This window comes from Alligator mississippiensis, chromosome 1 (assembly GCF_030867095.1).
Source record: "Alligator mississippiensis isolate rAllMis1 chromosome 1, rAllMis1, whole genome shotgun sequence".
Classification (NCBI taxonomy): Eukaryota; Metazoa; Chordata; order Crocodylia; family Alligatoridae; genus Alligator; species Alligator mississippiensis.
The window spans coordinates 306,065,110-306,087,738 of NC_081824.1; the positions used below are offsets into that span (position 1 = coordinate 306,065,110).

The 22,629-nt window shown below is 41.3% G+C and overlaps 1 protein-coding gene across 1 annotated transcript in view; it reads left to right on the plus strand.

The window, feature by feature from the left end:
* The window catches only part of RPGR (retinitis pigmentosa GTPase regulator), a 58,542-nt gene that overhangs the window by 6,929 nt on the left and 28,984 nt on the right, over positions 1–22,629 (plus strand). Inside the window, exons 3-7 of the mRNA XM_059724372.1 lie at positions 5,753–5,845; positions 7,237–7,299; positions 12,503–12,661; positions 13,831–13,980; positions 21,191–21,349. Of these exons, the coding sequence (XP_059580355.1) occupies positions 5,753–5,845; positions 7,237–7,299; positions 12,503–12,661; positions 13,831–13,980; positions 21,191–21,349 (624 nt within the window). The remainder of the gene's footprint in view (positions 1–5,752; positions 5,846–7,236; positions 7,300–12,502; positions 12,662–13,830; positions 13,981–21,190; positions 21,350–22,629) is intronic.

Sequence of the window (22,629 nt, forward strand, 5' to 3'; positions counted from 1 at the left end):
ATTTTTGGCAGGTTAGGTAGATTGAGTCTCTAGCAACATAAATCAGTGCATTGTAAGCAGAAAAATACATTGAACCAATATATATGCATATGACTATAATAATCCTTTTGAGCAGTCTAGTAACAGGTCATTCAAACTACATGATTTGATAATGTAAAGTAAAGGATAAAGCTAAACAAACAGAAACATCAAAAATAGTGTCATAGTTTTTCCGGGCAAGTATTCAAGACCAAGAATAATTACTTGCATACTGTGTTTGGAGTTGGGGTGAAAAGAGGTAAGGAGCTCTTGCTGACTCAAAGCTTTGGCTTTGTTTTGGTTTGCAGATCTAATCAGGATGACAGTTCTCCTCTATTTGTAAAGTAAGGGGATTTTTCTGTTTTTGGCCCAGGTATCTCTTTTGTCTTGTTAAACTGCTCAAGGAGGCATTATTTAAAATTCCCATGAACCTTTCTAGAAAAGGCTGTGTTTTTTTCTCCACCCCTTCCATGTTTTTCTGCAATGGCAACTTGTGGTACTGTCACAGTAAAGCAGGCTAGAAGCATGTGAGCCTTTGTGATCTTGAACAGTGGTTTCCTCTGAACCTTTGGTATTTTTTGAGGCAAGCATCAACTGGAATCACCTTGTCCCTACATGGGTTGTCTAAGACACGCCTGGCAATCTCTTCCCCTTCCACTTTTTGTGGGTCCAAACTTTGAAAAGTGGCCATCTTGATGGAAGCTGTTGAACTGTCCTGAAGTAAATGACCCTGAGGAACATCTGACCCACTTGTAGCAAGGGGTCCCTACCCCTGCTACTGGAAGGAAGTAAGGGCAACATTGCAGAGGGCAGGGTAGGGAATACAGCAGAAAGACAATCTGCAGAGATGGGGAAGGAGACAGCCCTGCTCAAGTTAAGGTGCAATGATGTGCCAACTGACAGCCTAATGATGAGCAGGGCAGGGCAAGGCGCTAAAAACTGAACTCCAGTTCTCTAAACGTAGCCTCCCAAATATGTTAATTTTGACATTAAGACATGGCAGGAAAGAGAATGAAGCCACATTGGGGAAGCTGGAGTAGGAGAATGGGCATAGTGTGGCTCCTAGGGTCTGCTGCGGCCATCCTTGGAGGCTCACTGTTGTACCACTTAACATTCCCATAAAAAGTTTAATAAAATTTAAGAGTTTTTCCACTTCTTTTCTCTTGTTGTTAATTCCTTACCATGAAAACAGTGTGTATCTTCTTGTTTATCAGTGGCCTAAACTAAAATATGCTTGAGAAGCACCTCTTCTACATGTGCTGAAAGAAGAAGGAAGAAATAGACAAAGGAGATCTTGATCTCTAATCCTTTCAAGAAATTAGCCTGGAGCCTACAAAACAAGGCAGTGGAGTTAACACATGCTGGAGTAAAAGCAGAAGGGTTAAGAGATGACTAGAGAAATACATGAAGACATGAAGCTCCAACAGCCATGGCACTACAAGGGCTATCAGACTGCTGCTCATCCCAGTTGCACAGGCCATAGTGTCAGCAGAGCATGCTATAGTATAGCATCTACCATTCAATCCCAAAGGAAACCAAGGAAGATTAGCACAAATATGCCTATACATGTGCATGGCTCTTTGATTAATTTAGCAGTAGCCAGTGCCTTGAACTTTCTTTTTATGTAGCTATAAACATTTTTAGATGTATGTTTATTGTTTCTTACTGTTCAGTGAAGTTTTCTTTTTGCATGTTTGTGAAAAATCATTATTTATTTACTTTGTCTAACAACGCAGAAATGTGATTACCAATTTGGCACCCCCTCACCAGATTCTTAAAATGTCAACAGTTCATTTTAAAATTTGCATGCAAGCCAAGTACAGTTTATTCTCAAAGTAGCACAAATAAACACAAAACAGCACTCTGTGTGACATTTATGACGTGCCGTCAAAATTGGGTCCTGAGGCTTCTTTAAACAGAACAGAACTGTGATATGCTGTTGTAATTGCCTTTTGTTTCTCACTGTTCAAAATCAGCAAGCAGTCATTCCATTTTACTCTTCACTGTTCAGGCAATGCATCTCTCTTGCCTTCTCAAATACTGTATTTTTTTTGCTTACAACATGCCCTAGAATAAGATATGCATCTTGTATTTGAAAGGCAGAATGAAGGAAAAAAAAAGATCTTTCCTCTTTAGTAACTGAATAGCAGCAGCTAGAAAGCTGAGCCTGCTCATTGTTCTGGTCCCCGTGGATCATTTGCCAACTTCTGCTTTCATTGGGTCAAAGCTTAAGCAACAAGACCATATTTCTTTGCTTATACTGCACGTTCTAATTTCTAGCCATTGTATTTTGGGGGGAAAGTGCATTCTGTATGCAAGAAAATAGGATATTATGTAAAATATGACATACTTCAGTTGTTATTGATCTATTTGGCTTGCTGACATCCAGCCTTGCATGAGGCATCTCTAGTGTCTACAGTACTATCTGACACCTGTTTTGCTGATAAGTAAAATCCTGCTTTGCTTCTGTATGGGTACCTGCTTTATAGCTTTTGAGCCAAAGAAGTGCAGGATATGTTGAATTTCCAGGGATCCCAGTTGTTGCAATTCTGCTTATATGAATACTCTGAGAAAAAAATGCCCCCACTTGCAGCTTTACAAAGTCCTATGTTCATACAGTTGTATTTAACCTATAGCTTCCCTAGCCCATCCATAGTCAGAAACATCCCTGCTTACTCCTTTTTTCCATAATTATGTGTGTACCCAGAAGCAATATTATGGAAGGTAAGGTAGAATTGAAATATTCATCTACCATGTTACCAGAATATGCAATTCCTCTTACTTCACATTGCCCTGAGTCACACTTCTGTACATCACAGCATATGTAATGGTCTGTTATCCTTGAATGACAGGTGGTAACAAATCTGCAGGAAGTGCAAGTAATTGTTATTCCAATGACCAAAAGCAGTTTGGGGCTGCAGTGTTCCGGATTATGATCACCACCTGCTTTTCCTGTCGAAGCAGCTCTCATTTTGATGTATCTGCACTGGAGGGCTAGATCAGCTCAGTACACTATTGTAAGAATGTGGTCTTCCACAAGGCATTCTGCAGCCAGTGCCGATCATCCTGGATTGTTTCATGGTGTAATTCTACCCCTCAGTGCTTATTTTGTAGGCTCAGATATATTGCCTTGCTGTTGATCACTGGTTAGTCTTCATCTGCTGCAACCAGCAATTTTAAGGCATCATCCACTGTTACATTTTCTTATTTTCTGTGGCAGCTGGGATGCCAGAAATATAGAATAATCAACCACCTTGTCTCTAAGACATAACAAAACACATTGTGTTGCACATGTGAGCTCAATAGGCAGTATGTATGATATGTGGTGTATTATGTTTGCAATTCCCAGATTGGGGTATAGAAGTAGCTCTCTTGTGGTGTGGAAAGCATCGGGAAATCCCATGATTCAGAGTTTTATTAATTGCCAGCTGCAGCTTTTTTCACCTTCCTGTGAAGCATCAGGACATTGGCCACAAGTAGGGGTGGAGAGAGGGATGAGATTGATTTGAGTCCACTAATTCTCCTACAGCTGCTTAGAAAGCCCAGAGGTTCCTAGCTAAAGGGTCTTGCTCTTCTGCTCAGGGTTGTATTAGTCACCACATTTTGGGTCTGGAAAGAATTTTTCCTTTAGGTTGAATTGTCACAGATTGGGGATTTTTGCCTTCTGCTGCAGCATGGACTGTTGCCCTTTGCTTTTTTTTTTTTTTTTTTTTTTTTTTGAGCATGCATTAGACAATTCTTACATTATTGCAGTGGCAGGATACGGACAGTGCTCCTGATTCACCTGGTATGTTGCAGGGTGTTCTTGGTATTTTTGTTATTGTTCCTCGTGGTAGTGTATGAGGGTTTGAAGTGGCAATTTTGGGGGTACCTTGGGTAAATGATTGCCTATGAATGCAGAGAACAACTTGATGGCCTAGGAGACCCCTTCATGCTCACAGTTCCAATGAAGTCATGCTGGTACTCCATAATATGCTACAAAAAATCCTGTAAGGTAAATTATGGGATGTAGAAGACTTTCTGGATCCCTAAAAAACCCCCTACATGCTGCATTGTGATAACTGCACGGTTACAGTAGAAAGAAAGGAAGGAAGAAAGAAAGAGAACACAGCTCTATATGATGTTGTCACTGATTCTCCCCCAAGACAAAGTTACTTTGGGGGTTCGCTATGTGGCATGCTGAGAGATTCTCCCAAATTAGGGTTGCCATTGTGGTACCTAGCTAGTACAAAAAAACCTGTAGCCAGTGCAGAGTTGTGCTCAGTTTCATTGTTTTCATATCTATGTTATAATATTTGATACAAATTTAATTTTGATGCATCTTCCGTTATATTTCAGCTAAGGTTGTATCAGTAAGCCAGTGATTGACTTGGACAGCCCTCAGTTGTTCACAGGTAGACTAGACAATGGCTAAGAATTAGCATTGACAAGAGCTGTGGGCTCTGGAATGGTCCCTGTCAGACAATGATAAATTTACACTTCAAGGAAGGGCCAGTCCAATATCTAGATACTGTTTTGCACTGAGGAGAAATTACCTGAGGGACCGATACTGAATTAGAGAGTCTCCATATATTCTCTTTGCCTTAATTGGATTGGAAATTCTGATTTGGTAAGAAAGCACCTTTGGGAGTCAGGAAATTACTGTGAACAGCCTCTGGCATGTTAGTACAGTGCAGGTAAGGGAAGTCGGCAAGCCGGATCCGTAACTCCAGGATAAGGATTGGCTCCAAGGGCTGGGTCGGTTGGGCTGGGGCATGAAGCAGGGCTGGTGTGATCCATGGCAAGTAACTCTGGGCACAAGCTGGGCCCTTCCTGTATAGTGTGAGCCCCTGTAGAAATGAAGGGGTGACATATTAATAGCCAGACTAGCAGGGGTACTAAAGCCCCCCGGAGAGCATGGCTTGGTCCTCAGTCTTCTCATGTGTAATGCAGGAACCGAGTCCTGCAGCCAAGGAGGCTGGGAAAAGAAGCTGACAGGGAGATACAGGAGGTGCTGATGGGCAGGGTCAGAGCCCAGAGTTGAATTTAGACCCACAAAGCTGGCTAAGAAATGCATCTTTAGTTTTAAGATGTAGGGTAAGAACAGGTCTTGCTCTGGTATTTTCTTGTGTTAGTTTACTCATATGTTTTTGTCTGTACCTCGGTATATGATTACTGGGTTTTTTGTTCTGTTTTTATAATATATCCGTTTGTGGTTTGTCTCCTTACTGGTTGCCTCTGGAAGGAGTGACTTCTGGGCAGGTGATATTCCAGGATGCCCATCTCAACGGAAAGGGGGACCTATAATTTCTTTCATAACCCAAAAGTGAGGGATCATTTGCAGCCAGCAGAGATCCATCACTACAGCTACAGAGTCTGGTGTAAAGACAGAGGACCTGAGGTGCTGGGGTAGGGAGCTATCTTCAGGCAACCTCCTTCTGTTCCTTGGGCAAAGCGGCAGCGCAGTGTAGAGGAACTCAGGTCTCTGAGGTTCCCCTGTGGACACGTTTGTGACATACATTTATCATGGTGTTTTTAAGACTGTAGTCCATTATTTTAATATTACTTTAAACAATTTATGTAAAATAAAGAATATTTGATTTTTTTTCTTATGCCTTCCAACTACAGAAGGTTTTAATAAATTGTGTGTCTTGACAAATAGTCATCTTTAATTATTATTTTATTTGGCTATAACCCTGCTGTATATTCAAACGCTTTATGAATGCTCATTGGTGTTTTCTTTTTCCCTCTCTAGGAAATGGTAAACTTTACATGTTTGGCAGTAACAACTGGGGCCAGCTAGGACTAGGATTAAAGAATACTGTCAACAAACCAACATGTGTAAAAGGTTTGTTTTATTTCTTCGTTGGCATTTTGAAAGATACTCTGAACATTAAAAAGTGCTTTTTATAGTATATTATCTGTATCCAAATCAAATACAAGTACTTGCATTCCACCACCTCAGGAGTCTGGGTCTTGTGGAGTTAGAGGGCTTTTCAAGGCATGCAAAATGCAAATATCCTTTTGGCCATTTCTGAGGAGTCCCATTCAGTGTTTTCTTTTTCTGTCCAACTTTTATGCAGGGAATTTTTTTTTATGCAGGGGAATTTAGCAAACTCCTGATTTCTGAAATGCTGTCTGTTCTCACTTTGCACACTATACTAGACTAGCATCATCACCTTTCCTAATGCAAACCCTGAGGGAGAGACCTTCTGACTACCTTTTCTAGAAATTCTTGAGCAAGAAAAAGAAGCAACTGAACCAGCAGAAAAAATGTCATTAATGCCTTTATCCACCTATACCACACATATCGTTACAGAGAGAGGGAATAAATAAATACTCATACTTTTGTGTCAGTTTTTATTTCATCACAGCCTCGTCTCTCTCTCAGCTAGTTTTAACTTCTCAAACATAAAAATCAGTCATCTTTCCCAATCAGAAATAATTCTGTCAGTTCACTTTTGTACAACTTGCTCTTCCTTCTCCACCCTCATAAAGTCTTGCTCATTCTCTGCTTTGTTAGGGTTGAGTGCAGGAGAAAATGAATCAATTGATGAATGGGATTGTGGGTGTTTTCATGGTGGGTGAATGAACACGGTGGTGAGAAACAGTAAGAAGGGTGGTCAGACATGAAAAGAGCAGATGTTAGGAAGAAGTCATTGAGTATTTTTCTCTATTTGTGAAATGGTGGGGGGAGTAACTGGAGGGGAATAGGTATCCAGATGTGAAAATAGGGCGGACTGTTGCCCATCACATATAAAGTGTGTATTTTTGAGGGAACAGGGGTATGGTAGTATAGAGTGAGACAACACAATGGAAGGGTTATAAGGGTACAAAACAAAGGAGAAGCAAGAGAGAGGATTGGCAATATTATTTAAGTAATGACACTGGAGAAAATGGCAACCACATAGTTGGCAGCATAACTTACTACATTCTGGTGAGCATTCTATAGCATAAACAGTAAGTGTGTGGTTTTTGGTTGCATGTGACCTCTTGCAGTTAACTTTACCTGGTTAAAAACCTTCAGTGGATTCCTCTGTTTTAGTTTACTTAGTGAAAATGTGATATTTTTCATTAATGTGGGGGGTACATTAGGTGTTAGTTTAGAATTTCCAGCTTATTTTCTAATTTTACATAGTGCTGGTACAAACAGGAAATGATCAGTTGACTAGACTGAAGAGGATGATTTGGAATGCCTGTCAACCTATTGTAAACTTATTTTCATACTTTAATTCATAGCTTTAAAACCAGAAAAAGTGAAACTTGCTGCTTGTGGAAGAAACCACACTTTAGTTTACACAGGTATGTAAGCCACATCATTTATGTACAAGATAAATACTTAAGGTGAAATAGTGTTCTTGATCTCATGCATATTTCCAGTTCCTGCGAGCTTTCAGTGGAAAATTCTGGCTGCTAATAATTCAACCATTTCTTAGGTGTTCAATGCTTTGAATGTTTAAAATACATTTTCCATGGTATGGTGTTAATAAATTACTTTTATATAACAATTTGCTAGCAGTAGCCAGTTTGAAGAATTTCTTCCTGCTTAGTTTGAATGTGAGGGTAATAATATCCAGCACTTTATTTAATCTCAGGAAAGGTTCAGATGTATACAACATACTGTTTTGAAGCTCTTATCAAGCTTTAATAAAATTCAGTATACTCTATTGCTGTTTTACTGAGGAAATTTTAAGCTTTAAAAGATGGTACTTTAATTTTGTATGGTATGTAAGGAGTTGATCCAAATTATTGTCATACTTTATATATTAAGAAACCACCATCCTAGTGGCATAATTCTTGGGAGCCTACAGTGATGTTGTAAGAAGAATACTGGCATATTGAAGGGTTTCCCTGTGTTGGAGCTCATATAAACAGGACACTGTAAATTAGTTATATAACATAACCAAACATTGTAATAAGTGACTATATCAGATTGGAATTTACTACTTGAAACAGATACTATAGTTAGATAATTTTTAGGATCTGCACCCCAATAACATTTGTAGTTGTACGTGTTAAAATATTCTGTGTATTTGTAACTGAGTCGGGATACAAGCTGATTAACTCTGCCATTAAAGAATGAATTGCTCCCCCTGCACTGTTTACAGTGTTGGAAACATATATTCTAGGGCTTCTTTGCCTTTCTCTGAACTATAAAGTGCTGTTTATTTCCAGAGAAAATATACTGGGTAGATTGACCATTCGTTCAGTCTAGCATGAGAACTCCTGTGTACTGTAATTAATTTGCAGATATGTTTATAAAAGAAGCTCTTCTGTGTAATACAGAATCTTTTTGTTAAAACTAGCATTTGATTAAATGTTTTATAGCATACATAAATGGTGTGTGTGTATATGTATATGTATGTACATTTAAACTTTAATTGGATTTTACAGTGCACAAGGAAATTTGCAACATTATGTATCTGCACTGATAGTACATGACAGTGCTATGTCATAATTAAGTATTGTTAGAAGACAATGAGTGTGTGTGTTTGTGCATGTGCATGCCTGCATAAAGGGTGGGATATAAATCTAAATAATAATAATAATAATCAAGTAAACCTAATTTTTGGGGGCGGGGATTAGAAATTGAGCTGTTTCAAAATATGTGAAAGTAAATTGTGTATTACACAGGTATAACAAGGAATAGTCCAACCGACTAACTTAAGAATCAAATTCCTCACAAGAAAGCTACGCATCACTACAGAAAAAATCCTGTTCTATGGAGGGAGACAGGTGAGGTTGATTCACCCTTGAGTCCCATATAAGCCTATGTCAAGGGTATAAGTGGTGCAGAGGCCTTCAACTAGATTCTACAGATGTCTGTATGTCACCTTCAGGATTTTTTTGTTATAATTTAAAATATTAAGTTTCTGCTAGTATTATTAAATGCTTTTTATGTTGGTGCAGGATAATAAACAGGTTAAATACACTCTTCAGTATGAAGCCATGCTGTATAGAGGATGGCTATAACTTAGTTGTTACATTTTACAAATAACTGGGAAAGAAAACATGAGTAAATGAAAAGTGTATATTTAACAAGTGAATTGCTTGTCGAGCTCCTGCTGTGTGCTTGTGGCACTCCTACTACAGGATTGTGGGCTTTTGGTGCTACCATAATGCAAATTATTAAGAAGCAGCCAGGGAGAACCAACACAACCTAATTAACTTGTTAAATATACACTTTTTGTTTACATATGTTTTCTTTCCAAGTTATTTGTAAATGTGATGACTATATTATAGCCATTCTCTGTAGGTCATGGTCATGGCTGCATATTGGAGAGTGTATTTAACTTGTGTATTATCCTGCACCAATAGAGAAACAAGTATTTAATAATATTTAAAAGAAATGTAATATTTTAAATTATAACAAAAAAAATCCTGAGGGTGACATTCAGATTCTGTAGAATCTACGTGAAGGCCTTCGCACCACTTCCTCCCTGAGTCCCATAAGCTTATATGGGACTCAGAAGTAAATTGACCTTACCTGTCTCTCTCCATAGAGCAGAATCTTTCCTGTAGTGATTTGTAGCTTTCTTGTGAGGAATTTGATAATTTGTCTTAAGTTAGTCAGTTGGACTATTCCTTGTGATACATGTGTAATACACAACTTACTTTCATGTATTTTGAAGCAGCTCAATTTCTTATTTTCCCTCTCCTCCACCACCCAAGAAAATTAGTTTTACTTGATATACTTCCTGTGATTATATTTTAGTGCATCTTGCAAAAGAACAAAATAATAAATTATTCCTTTTTATAACCTTCAGCTAAAAACAACCATGCAGATAGAAAAAGGTCAAAGTTTCTTTTAATGTGTGCACATGACAGCTTCCTTTAATTCTTGCTATCAGGTTTCTGCTCCTCTTTGGCTAGAAACAGATGTTGCCAAATGAAGCAGATAAGTTATACTGGGGTGTGTCCTGGCATAGCTTCATAGATTTCATAGATTTCATAGACATCAGGGCTGGAAGGGACCTTGGAAGATCATCGAGTCCAGCCCCCTGCCCAAAGGGCAGGAAGTCAGCTGGGGTCATAGGATCCCAGCAAGATAAGCATCCAGTTTGCTTTTGAAAGTGTTCAATGTAGGCGCTTGAACCACCTCCAGTGGCAGGCTGTTCCAGACCTTGGGGGCTCGGACAGTAACGAAATTCTTCCTTATGTCCAGCCTGAAACGGTCTTGTAGTAGTTTACGACCGTTTGACCTAGTCGTCATCCCTTGGGGCACTCTGGTGAACAAACATGCCCCCAGATACTGGTGGTCACCCCTAATAAACTTATAGGTGGCCATCAGATCACCCCTGAGCCTGTGCTTTTCCAGGCTAAAGAGCCCCAGGGCTCTCAGCCTGTCATCGTAGGGTCTGCTTCCCTGACCTCTGATCATGCGCGTGGCTCTTCTCTGGACTCTCAAGCTTCTCCACATCCTTTTTGAATTGTGGAGCCCAAAACTGGATGCAGTACTCCAGCTGTGGCCTCACCAAGACTGAGTACAAGGGGAGAATGACGTCCCGGGATTTGCTTGAGAAGCATCTATGGATGCAAGCCAGTGTTTTGGTTGCTTTACTAGCCGCAGGATCGCATTGCAGGCTCATGTTCATCTTGTGGTCAATGATGACCCCCAAGTCTCTTTCTTCCATAGTGCTAGCCAGCATAGCACTGCCGAGCCTATAAGGATGCTGTGGGTTTTTCTTTCCAAGGTGGAGAACCTTGTGTTTATCAGCGTTGAACACCATCAGATTCTCATCTGCCCACTTGCTGAGCCTGTCCAGTTCAGCCTGGATCCACCCGCCTGTCTTCTGGTGTGGTCTTCTTCAGCTGATCCACTTTGGCCATTTGTCTGCCCATTGGTCTTATTAGGCAATGCATGATGTGCTCTGGGGTGCATCTCTGAACGTGGGGAACCCCAACTTTCCATGATTCTAGAGATGCACCCAGGAGATTGCCGGGGCATGTCTCTGGAAACAGGGACCCTCAACTTCCCCTGCTTTGAGACACCCTGGAGATTCTGGAGGCATGTCTCTGGAAATTGGGCAAGTCAGGCAGGTGCTTCTATAGTAGCTGGAGAGTGCAGGCAGTCATGGGCTGCCCATGCTCTCCCACCATAAAGAGATTGACTTCTGTGGCAATAAAGTGGCACAAATTATTACTGCCTTTTGTCACTGCTACAAATTTGGGCATTTGTGGCATGACAAAGGGTAAGGAGATCTATTTGCTTTCATTTTGTGCCACCATAAAACTCTTATGGCTACACAAAGGCAACAAGAGGGGACATTAATTTCTACTCTATCAGAATAGAACAACTTTACCCCAGTTTGGGCTAATTACCAGAGGAATCGGTCCTTGGTCTTGTTTACCTATAGATACATTTGGTAACTTGGACTTCCCAGGAGTTACTTCATTGTCGCAGGGTGCTAAGGTGATCCTGCTCTTTTAAGAATAGAGACATACTAGCTAGAGAGCCCTGCGAGCTGAGGCAGAGCTCCACAGCTGCAGATTGCCTAGACAGCAGGCTAATGAGGGAGTTAGCTGGCATCTTACAACCAGTCAGCTGAATGGAAGGAGGCAGGGCCCTGGGCACATATAAGCCCCGGGGCTGGGGCTGGCAGGAGTTAGTTCTCTGGCAGCTGTCAGGAGAAGGAGCTCTTGCAGGAAAGAACTACTCAGAGATGTTTGGCTGCCTGATCTGCTGCTTGTATGACTAATAGAGCTCCAGGAGCTCATAAGGTCCCCAAGGCTAGGAGGCACTCAATGCTCGGGGAGAAGGTTGTCTTCTTAAAGAGACAGAGTGTGGCCTGCATCGTTATTATTACGTTATAGCACAGGGGCTTATATTTATGTTGTTATTTGCACCGCTGGACTGGGATGATGCTAATAGGGGAGGTTTTGGAGCCACACATCTAATCTATAAGGATTAGGGTGTCTCGTGAGGCACCGACTTGGAGTGGGACCCGACAAGAGATCCAAGAACACACAGGGTTTAGTGGTGTTCAACAGGACCGTGGCTACACAAAAACTTGTGGGCAGCCTCCCTACTTACTATCTTAACCAACAAGTCGTGGCAGGAAAGATTAGAAGGCACCAGCAGGACGAAGCTAGCACAGTCATGGAGCCCTAGGGGCATCATGGCCATCCCTGAGGACCCCATGACATGTCATTTGTCTACAGACTGTTCATACCAGGATTATGCCAATGTAGCTCCATTTTGCTTGCAGGCTACAGGAACTACAGAATATATATTTAATTAGTTCCTTTACTTTTGAAGTCATTCTTCAATACATAGAAAACCATTAGAATTTCCCTAGTCTCCAATATATAGGTAAGCAGCTTGCTTAGTTAAAACAATGATTCCTAATGTTAGCTATAGAATACTTTAGAGTAACAGCCCAAATTTTTTGCATAACATTTTTCTGTAGAAAAAAATTAAGCTGAATCACTCTGATTTCCCTGATTTGATGTTGCTATGGATGTATATTACATGTGCACATTACATTTGTGTTTCTATGTGCAGAACAAGGAAATGTATATGCTGCTGGAGGTAACAGTGAAGGGCAGCTGGGATTAGGTGACATGGAGGAAAGAAGCACATTTCATCTAGTTAGTTTTTTTACCAACCAGTACAAGATCAGACAGCTGGCAGCTGGATCGTACATCTCAGCAGCATTAACTGGTGAGTGAATAATAACAACTAATAAATTAAAAATTAGGTTTTTTTCTTTTTAGCTTTAGGCAGTATGACTTATCCCTCAACATCCCAGCGATGGAGACTTGATAATCGGTATGACTATACTGCTTTTAGTCACCTGCTGCTAGGCCTCTTTTCTCTGTCTTCAATCTCATCCTTACCTACTCCTTTCCCAAACCAAGCCTTTTAGCAGCCATTTTCAGTGCATGACTGGAATTAAATGGTCTGAACTGAGGCTGTAATTCTTGTGGGTAGCCAGCCAGTAGAAAATGTAGTAAGGTATTTGCTGCACTGTTTGTCTTCCTGCCAGTGACTAAGACTCTCCTGAGATTTGCTAAGCAATCCTGAATGGCTGTAAGTCCAAACAGTTTTTCAGGGGCTGCTTCAGGTAGAGATTGTTTCATGCAGAGATACCTTTCCTCAACTGGGAAGTGCTATTCAAAGAAAGCTCCGTGCTATTTAGAGATTAGCACACCACTTTTTTGCTTCATTGACTCCCTGATGCCCTCACTGGTTTCTTCAGGGATGAGACTTTATCCGAGACAAACAGGAGAACATCTACTATAAGCAATGTGACAGAGACAGAATAAAGTTAGGAGTTTGAAAGTTAGGATCTGAGGGGGGTAGGTTAGGCTGAGGGGGTGGGAAACATTGGAGGTAGGTCAAAACTCTGAGAATCCAGTTGAAAAGAAGAAGAAATGAAATTACTGTTACTACATAAAGTGGGGGTGGGGGAATTATCCTGGAAGTTACCAGTAAGAATGGGAGTAAACTTTTTGTCTATAAAGTTCACCAGAACTTCAGTACACAGATGTCCATCAATTTGTCTCTCATGTCCTCACCCTTATTTTTTATTGAATAAACATTCCTGACATAATTTTCAAAATTGCCATCTGTGGCCTGAGGTGGTTACTAAATATTGCCAGGCACCTTTCAGAGGATTTGAGGGGTACCTTTGTGTCTCTGACGCCGCTGCCTTGTTTGGAGGTGTCCTGAATTCTGGCTGTTCTCAGACTTCAAAAGTCATCCTACTATAAGTGGCAGACATAGTTTGCAAAGTGCTTCTGATTGGAAGCCACAAAGAAATGTAAATATTGCTTATATAAACATGGCTTTGGTTTTATCTCGGTTCACATTCTCTCTCTCCATTTTAGAGGATGGACAGCTTTTTATGTGGGGTGACAACTCTGAAGGTCAGATTGGCATGGCACATGAAGCCAATGCGTGTGTTCCTTGTCAAGTGGATATTGGAAAACCTGTTTCCTGGGTCTCATGTGGATATTATCACTCTGCCTTAGTAACAAGTAAGAGAATTAATATGATACTTAATAGAGCTATGCCAGTAGTTTCCAAACTGTGGGTCTTATTTTTTATTTATTTTTTACTTACTAAGTTGCGCTGAAAATTGCTGACACTTACAAGTGCATCGATACATTGGTCCAATATCAGACTGGTAGCGATATAAAGAAAATTGTCTATATCGGATATCGACCCGATGGGGCCGATAATTTGGCTGATAAATGCCCGTGCTGCGTGCAACCACAGCACAGCACGGAGCAGAGCCAGCAGCATGGAGAGCTGCCTCCAGCTGGTTAGTTGGAAAGAGAGTGGGGAGGGAAAGGGTATGGGGGGGGACAGATCAATGCCCCCTGCGGTGAGAGAGGGGGTAGAGACAAGCACTGCCCAGGCGGGGGGGGGGGGTGCAGAACAGAGGCGTGGCTCATGGGGGGCGGCTCCCACTACTGCTTGCACCTTGGGAGGGCAGGGGGGCGTGTGCCCCCGGATCTGTGCGGCAGAGGTCAGGCAGCACCTGCGGGGTGAGACAGAGCCCGTGCAGCATGGGGCTTTTCTTGCTGGGGGCTGGGCTTGGAATGGGCCACCCCAAATTTCACTGCAGCTCCACTTCCAGCCCTATGCCATCACTGGTGCAGCCTGGCTTTTTCCGGTGCTTGGATGGAGGTGGAGCATCTAATCGGTGTTGTGCCAGGTGGCGGGCAGCGGTGCAGGGCTTGGAGCAGAGCTGCTGCAAAATTTGAGGTGGCTGCAGCCTCCTCCCAGTGCCATTGGCACTCCCTCCAGGCCCAGCCCCTAGCAAGCAAAGTGCCGGCTCCAGCTCCATGCTGCAGCCCGCCCCACACAGATTTGGGGGCACATCTTCCACCCCTACCCCCCCTTCCCAGGGTGCAAGCAGCCGCAGGAGCTACCCATACCCCGCGAGTTGTGCCTCTATCACATACTGCTCCCGCCCGGGTTGGCCAGCGCCTGCCTCTGCCTCCTCCCTCACTGTGGGAGACGCTGATCTGCCCCGCCATGCCCCTTCCCTCCCCTTCCACCACACCGGACTTACCACCTGATGCCAGCTGTATCGGATATTAGATTGGTATCAGCCGATATGCTTCCTTAAATATCAGCTGTCGGTATAGGCCCCCAAAACCTTTATCAGTGCACCCCTACTGACAATATATTGAGTACTAGACATATCAGGTAAGTTTTATATAATCAGTAACTTTGAAATAGCAACTCAGATATCCCACAGCAACCTACTACAACACAAAAAGAAAACCTTTGCTGACCATAGACCCTTGGTTGTCATCACCCCACACTTCAAGCAGTAAGAAGGATCATAATCACCAATGACATGGAAGGTTTATTGGGTCATCTTGAGTGGTATAGCATGGTGGTGGCCTACCTGTGGCACAAACCCTACGTGGCATGCATAGTCTCTGTATGTAGTATAGCAGCAGATAGGGCAAGAAGCTGAAAGCAGGGCAGCAGATGGGGCAGGGAGCACATGGCAGGAGGCAGAAAGCAGAGCAGCAGATTAGGCACAAGAAGGGAATCAAAGTAGCACTTGGGGAGGGTGCAGAAAAGCATGTCTGCCGAAAAGGTTTGCCCCCACTGGTATAGAAGAAATGTCCTCTTGAAGTCAGCTTCCTGGGCCGGCAAGAAAACAAGATGTATGGGGCCAGCAGAAGATGGACAAACTAGAAGGTGTGTAACTCAGCAAGATGGCAGTTACTCTTGAAGGGAGAAGGCCTTGGGTGCCAGTTTGGTCCCTGTTCCCAGTGAGGCAGAAACTTCCCCATTGCTTTCCACCCAAGTAAATGTAAGGTGAAGTAGCCCATTTTCAAAAGAAGAGCTGAGAGGCACCTGGTTAATTCCTAATCTATGGCCTCTTGTTGTTCTGGGATGTAAGGGATTGTAGATTCAAACCCTCCCTGTGTGTGTGGGGGGGGGGGGGGGCTGGAATCTGGGTCTCCCACTTCCTGGGTGAGTGCCCTAACCACTACACTTCTGAACAGAAATATGTGAGGGCTGCCTTCCTCCTCTGGCATTTTAAGACCTGTTTTTCATGGGATTTTGCCTGGCTGCAATTTCGGGGCTTGTGCTTATGCAGTTATATATGTATAGCATCACATCCATTCAGCCTACAGAGCATGCTCAGTAGCTGAATGGACATTTACACAATCACACTACACATGAACTAGGATTGCAAAGCTGTGTACGTGCTAAAAATGGCACTTGCACAGCTGGATAAGTGTCATGTGGGTGTGCAGAGTGAAACAGAATTCTGCCCATAGCTCTCCCCATAGCCAAAAAGGCAGCCTTGTGCACCTTGAGGTGCTGATCCTGTTCCTTCCAGGAGGATGTATATACTTCTTCCCTTTTCTTAGTCGGCAGCCTTACATGCCTCGTTAATGCTAGGTCTTGTTTGATCCCATCTCCTAAGAAATCAGAACTTGCTCATGGAATCATCTGCTAGAATCCAGCTCCCTCAGGGGAGGTATCTGAGTGTAAAAGAAAGGGGCCAGAGGGCCAGCTGCACTGGTGGGCTCCACTTTTTGTCTGATATTAATGAATCTGCTTTCACAGAAAGTGAGAAACTTGCATTGTAGGGTCCCCCTTCCCACTGCTGGCATCGAACCCTGGACTGTTTGTGCTGTTAGACAAAATAGGTTAGTTTAAAATACCAAAATATCTCTGGCAACAGGGACTAGAACCCATGATTCCCACTGCAGGTTAGTACCCCTCTTGATGGCTACAGTCACACTTTCTCTTGCATGCTGTCCTTTTGCCTTTATGAGTTTTGCTCTTTTCCAACTAGTGGCTTGGCATCTCCAAGTTGGGTGGAAGATGCTGTCAAGCCCTACCTAGCCCATGACCTGGTGGCTATTACATTCTTCTGTGAAATAGGAAAGGTGGGTTCAAATGCCCTCCAGGTTAGCTGGACCTCAAATCCAGGTCTTTCACTTCCTGGGCAGCTACCTTACCCAATAGGCTACTGAGAAAGAGGAGAACATTTTCTCCCTTGCTTTCAGTGTCAAACACTGATGTTTGGGGGCTTTTTGGCTAAGAGTTGAGAGACTTTTTGTGGAATTAATGTGTTTTCTCAGCTGACGTTGGATTTCAGCAGGGCAGAAGTGGACATCATTGCCTATGTAGCCAAACTGGATTGCTACTGAGCATGCACAGTAGCGCCAGTTCAGCTAGTTTAAGGATCTTTTCAGGCTAAGATGAAGATGCGTTTTGTCCTACTAAAACTGAAGCCATAGGGGCTCCCAAAGAAGTAATTAAGCAAAAGAAAAACTCCCTCTTGCATGAGAAATTTCCATGCAAGCCTATGTAGGCCAGCAGAGAGAAAGTACTTGAGTACTTCCTCCAGGGATGTGGGGGAAGAAATTCTGTACCTTTTAATGAAATAGAGCAGCTCAAGAGCTACAGATGACATTCTGTACCTCCTGAACGTGCTGGTTGTCTCCAAGGACGGGGAGCTCTTCGCAACCCCTTATATATACTAAGTGTTTTTGCCAAATCTGCCTTCAAATAATCAGGAAACAAAATTCCACAAACATAAAACATGTGCTCAGTAAGAAAGTTTGCTCTTGCTGAGGAAAAAACACATTTATAGCCCTGGTGCTTATTAGATGATTTAGATAGAATTGTTAGTGACAGATTTGACCCACAGTTCTTCATAAAACCCAAATAAAGAGACAGGAGAGGAAAATGAAATCTGTGCAACAGTATGGTGTATTTCTTTTCTATTGTCAAAATTAAAATTGTATTTTTTTTTTCTTTTTCTGTTTTTGCCCATTTTGTCCCTTTAGGATTTCATTGGCTTCAGGTCTTTATCTTTCTTAGTTACAATTTTGCTGATACCTGCTTGTTTTGATAATATAGTACATATGTAGCTTTAATGCCTGATTTTGCATTCAATTTTCTTCTATGATTACCTTTAATTCTTTCCTATTTTCAATCTTTGTCTAGACTTATTTGTTTCTTACATGGTCATTGCCAATAGAAGCTCAAAGTCTGAGAGAGAGGTAGGGTAAAGGGACAAATTTGGCATCTGTTCTAAGAAATATAGTAGTTGTGCTTTTAGAGGTTCATATTCTGGAAACTAATTTGAGTGTATATTTTTCAGGAATGCTTAAAATATATCTTTATTAAAGTTAATTTTTAAAAATTGGTTAGCAATTCATAGCATTTGGTTATGATTTCTCAGATGATTTTGGGACATATTAATAGCATCTGTTAATTTTATACATTTTATTTATTAATTTTAACATTTATTCTGCTATATAAAATTAACATATCTCAGACACATTGTATATAGGTATCTGTGATGATTATGTGTCAATAATGAAACATCATATAGTGTACTGTGTGTTAATTATAAATGTAGCTGTCACCTATAATTTCCTTGAGCAGCTACTCTTTACATTAGTCTAAACATTTATTTGTCTTGGATTTACCCCATGTTAAAAGTTTGCATATCCTTGTACTTCCTTATATCAAGCTATGATTAAAAAAACCTAAAATTACTTTTTTCATACAGGATGCAGGGAGATTTAAATAAGGCAAGGATTTTTGGATGATATCTTTTTTTTATACCAACTGCAAAGTTGGGATAGAGTTAGATGAGCTTTTGAATGCAAGGCATTCTTCATCAGGTCTGAGTGATGATTAAGAATGGTAGGTACAGCTGTGAAACTGGAGAAAGGAAAAATTCCCAAGAGAAGCACATGAACAATTAGTAGAAGAAAAAAAGCTTTGCTGAGAGATCAAGACCTCTCAAAAGAGAGGACAGTCATTATCACCTGTAGTGTGATGGAAGAATGCCAGGTATTAGGTAGATTCCTAAGGTGGCGCACACAGCGTGCCTTAAAGTTGATATCAGTGGTCAGTTCTTGGTCCCTAGGATTTTCTTAGGGAGATTTAATTTTATGTTGTGATATTTTATCCAAATATTTTCAATGAGCCAATTCTTATCTAATTGTATGCAGTTCTTACTGATTGATAGATGAGAGTGATATATGAACATCTGAGCACAAAAAGTGTCCTAAGTACTAATTCATGATCAGTTTTCTTTCCTGCTGATTTTGTGTAAAATCTGATTGGTATGCAGTCCTGGTATTACCCCAAAATAACTAATAAATAATATTTGGTATAATGCTTTACTTCTCAATTGACTGTACAATTATTAAGTAATAAATTACCACTGAGAATGTTGTGTCTGACCTATTGTTACTGTAAATAGGCTTTGATTCATTTCCCTAGTCAGTAAACAGATTTTAATAGTAATATTCTAGTGTTTTTGTACATAAAAATCAAGATGAAATTGCTATAATTGTGGCTCTTTAAAAAAAAAAAAAAAGCCTGCATCCTGCAACTTTTGATGTAGAGAGAGCCTCTTTGTAAATGAAAGAAGGCTAAGGAGCAATTCAATATAAATATAAAGGCTGCAGAATGCCAAAGAAAATTTTCAGAATAGAAAATTAGATAAGCATATAAATATCATAGTAGATGTTAGTTTTGAAGCCTTTATTTCTTGTATCAGCATAGTAGAAGGGTAAACAGATGGGCAGATTAGGAGCTACTGTATTTACTTGAATGTAAGTCGGCTCTGAATTTAAGATGACTCTAGGAATTAGATTCTGTATATGGAAAATATATCTATTTGTTATAATTTTCCAGGTATAGAATCTAAGTATTGCAGGATTGTCTTAAATTTTTTCCCATCCCCCACTACAGGGAAAGCAGGGGGTGGGGGTCAGGTGGCCCCCTTGCCCTCTGCCTACCCACATTTTCCCCATGCAGCCTTCCAGGCCCCTGGCCACCTGCACCCCCCACTTCCACCTCCCCAGAGTCTCTGCCTCTTCTGCCCCTTCCCCGCCCTCATTCCTTTGTCTGTCTCCCCCACACCTCCCCCCTGCCCTCCTTACTGTCAGAGGCTGTTTCCTCCTGGAGCACAGCATGTGGAAATACAGCCAATGCCAGCCATGCAGCAGTGTTGGTGCTGCTGACTGGCCATGGAGGGGACAGAGTTTCCATGTGCTGTATGTCCAGGAGGGAACCCAGCCTGAGCTGCACTTGACAGTAAGAGGGGTGGAGAGGTGGGGGAAAGGCTGTGGAGGATAAGCAGATTGGGGAGCAGGAGACTGCTACAGATCTGACTCTGGCCCCCACGTGGGCTGAGGGCTGGAGTAGGAACAGCCCCCTGCCCCTTCCCCCCTTCCCCTGCTTTATAGGCAAACATAAGATGAGGAGCAGCCCCCCCGTGCTGACTGTGGAGGGGGAGGGTGGTCGGGGGGAAACCTCATTTTAGATTCAAGTAAATACAATAATTCAAATTGGCATAGTAGTTTAAAAAAAAAAAAAAGAAACAGCAGCAGCAGGGAACTGAGTAATGACAAACAACATTTTTACAAAGAGAATGGATCACCCAAAATTAGGGCCGAACAGTTTGAGAATTGGGTTCCCCTAAGTTTTTAAGGTTTTAATCCACAGGAAGGATTTATTTTTCACTATGGTGGTCTTTGCCAGAGGGCTGGTATGTAATACTGAGACACATAATTCATTTGCGAACCTGTATACAAATTTCTTATGCTTAATTCTGGTAGGGATAATGCGTGGGTGAATCTTGAAGCACTTGATGCAATACCACATATTTCTAAAAGATAGCCTAATAGCTCTTTTTGTAGTGCCAATCATTAACAGGTTTTCCACAATATTTGTACTGCTTTCCTCCTCTTTTTCACACTTCCTAGGATATTAGAATATGCATTTTCCAACAAAATCCCAAGCCTTTTCCACTAATAGGGGCAGTATCTTCTGAGATTCCTCACAATTAACTCCAGTTGACTTAATTAGTAACTGCAATAAGAGATGTATGCCTTACAGCTCAGTTTTCTTCCTGACAGACTCCCTGGGTGGGAAACATTACAATTATTTTTTTTCCCCATAGAATATACATACACTCCAGTCATCTTTGGTGTGTTTGTTAATGAGTACAGTGCAATGAACATGATCCTGTGATGGGTTGAAAATTCTCAGTCACCTCAAAGTCGATACGGATTAAAGATGTACATTATTTTATAGAACTGGAGCTGTAATAATTTTTTGAATGCAAAAACAAAGGACATTTTATCAATTATAAAGGCATGAGAAAAAACTGGGCCAGCTTTGCTTTTGGATACTTCCCTATAAATCTTGCTTTCTTTTGTATCTCTATAGGAGATGGCCAGCTGTACACTTTTGGAGAGCCTGAGAATGGAAAACTGGGTTTGTTACCTGAACAACTGAAAAACAGTAAGGTTCCACAGCCTGTATCAGGGATTTTGGAAAGGGTTAAAAAGGTTGCCTGTGGTGGAGGACATACAGTGGCACTTACAGGTATGCAGGTTTCTTGGCTATTTTTTTCTGATCTTGTAATCAATAGACTTCATTTGCTTGATAGAGCTAAGAATCTTGTAAAGTGTAAGAAAATGCCTGAGCAGTGCTCTAGTGGCATGAAGGTGATCGCTCTGGTTCTTTTGTTTTTTTCTCTATAAGAAATCTTTCCCCTTTATAGAAAAATAAAAAGTACTCATATTTAGTAATTTGATTGTCACTTTTGTGCCTAGCTATATTTTCATAGTGAAGAGGAATGAAACATGATTCAGTGAGCCAGATACAGGACGGATGATTTTGAGTCCCAGTTCTAGTACAGATTCCGTCCATAAACTTGGGCAAGATACTTAATTTCTCTGCTTCTTTATACAATACTGTTTTATAATACTTTTCCAAGAGACTGTGATTTGATTTAAAAAAAAGAGAGAGATGGCAAAGATTTGGAAGTGTTGATAACATTTTGTAAGTTTTCTTGGATTTGTTATTGTCATTTTCCATGTGTAGTTCTCCCAAAGGAGTTTGAACTTACTCAAAATGTTCCAGATAGACTGACTGCTTAGTACCTACCCAGATCCTTTCCTAATATGTTATTTCCATGATTATTATTTTCACTGGCTTCTGTTAAAATATTCACATCAAATGGAAAAATTAGTTATTTACTTACAAGCTCTGCAATAAGAAGCTCAGTTGATCTTTTAGACCAGGGGTCAGTACACCTTTCCATGAGAGAGCCATCTCACTTCGGTATGGAGAAGCTTTTCATGCTCACTCCCCATTTTGTTGCACAGAAGAGAAAAGAATCATGAATTGAGTGGCCTTGCAGTGACTAAACTGACCACCTTTACTGCCTGATCTAAAATGACCTTAAGATTGGCAGGCATTGTTTTGGCTGCTAGAGCCTCACAATGTATACTGCAGTGTGAATTTGGCAGCAGATGCAACTTCTCTCACTTTTGCTGGAATGCCTTCTGACTTGCAGGTCATGGCTCATGTCCCGTGGGTGCACACGCTATCCATTATCGGTTATGAAGTTATCCATTTTCTTGAATATATGTTCTGCTGTTGTATGACTTGGCAGAGCTTCACAAAACAAAACATCTTCTTTAATTAACATATTTGCTTCAAAGCTTACATATGCAAGAAGTTGAGCAAAATTAGTTGCATCTGTACTTTCATATAATTACAACAAAAAGCACATGCTTTTCTTGAGGCATTCAATTAGTTTTTCTTTCACTTGACAAGCCATATCTTCCATTCTTCTTGATACTGTGTTGTTCGACAAA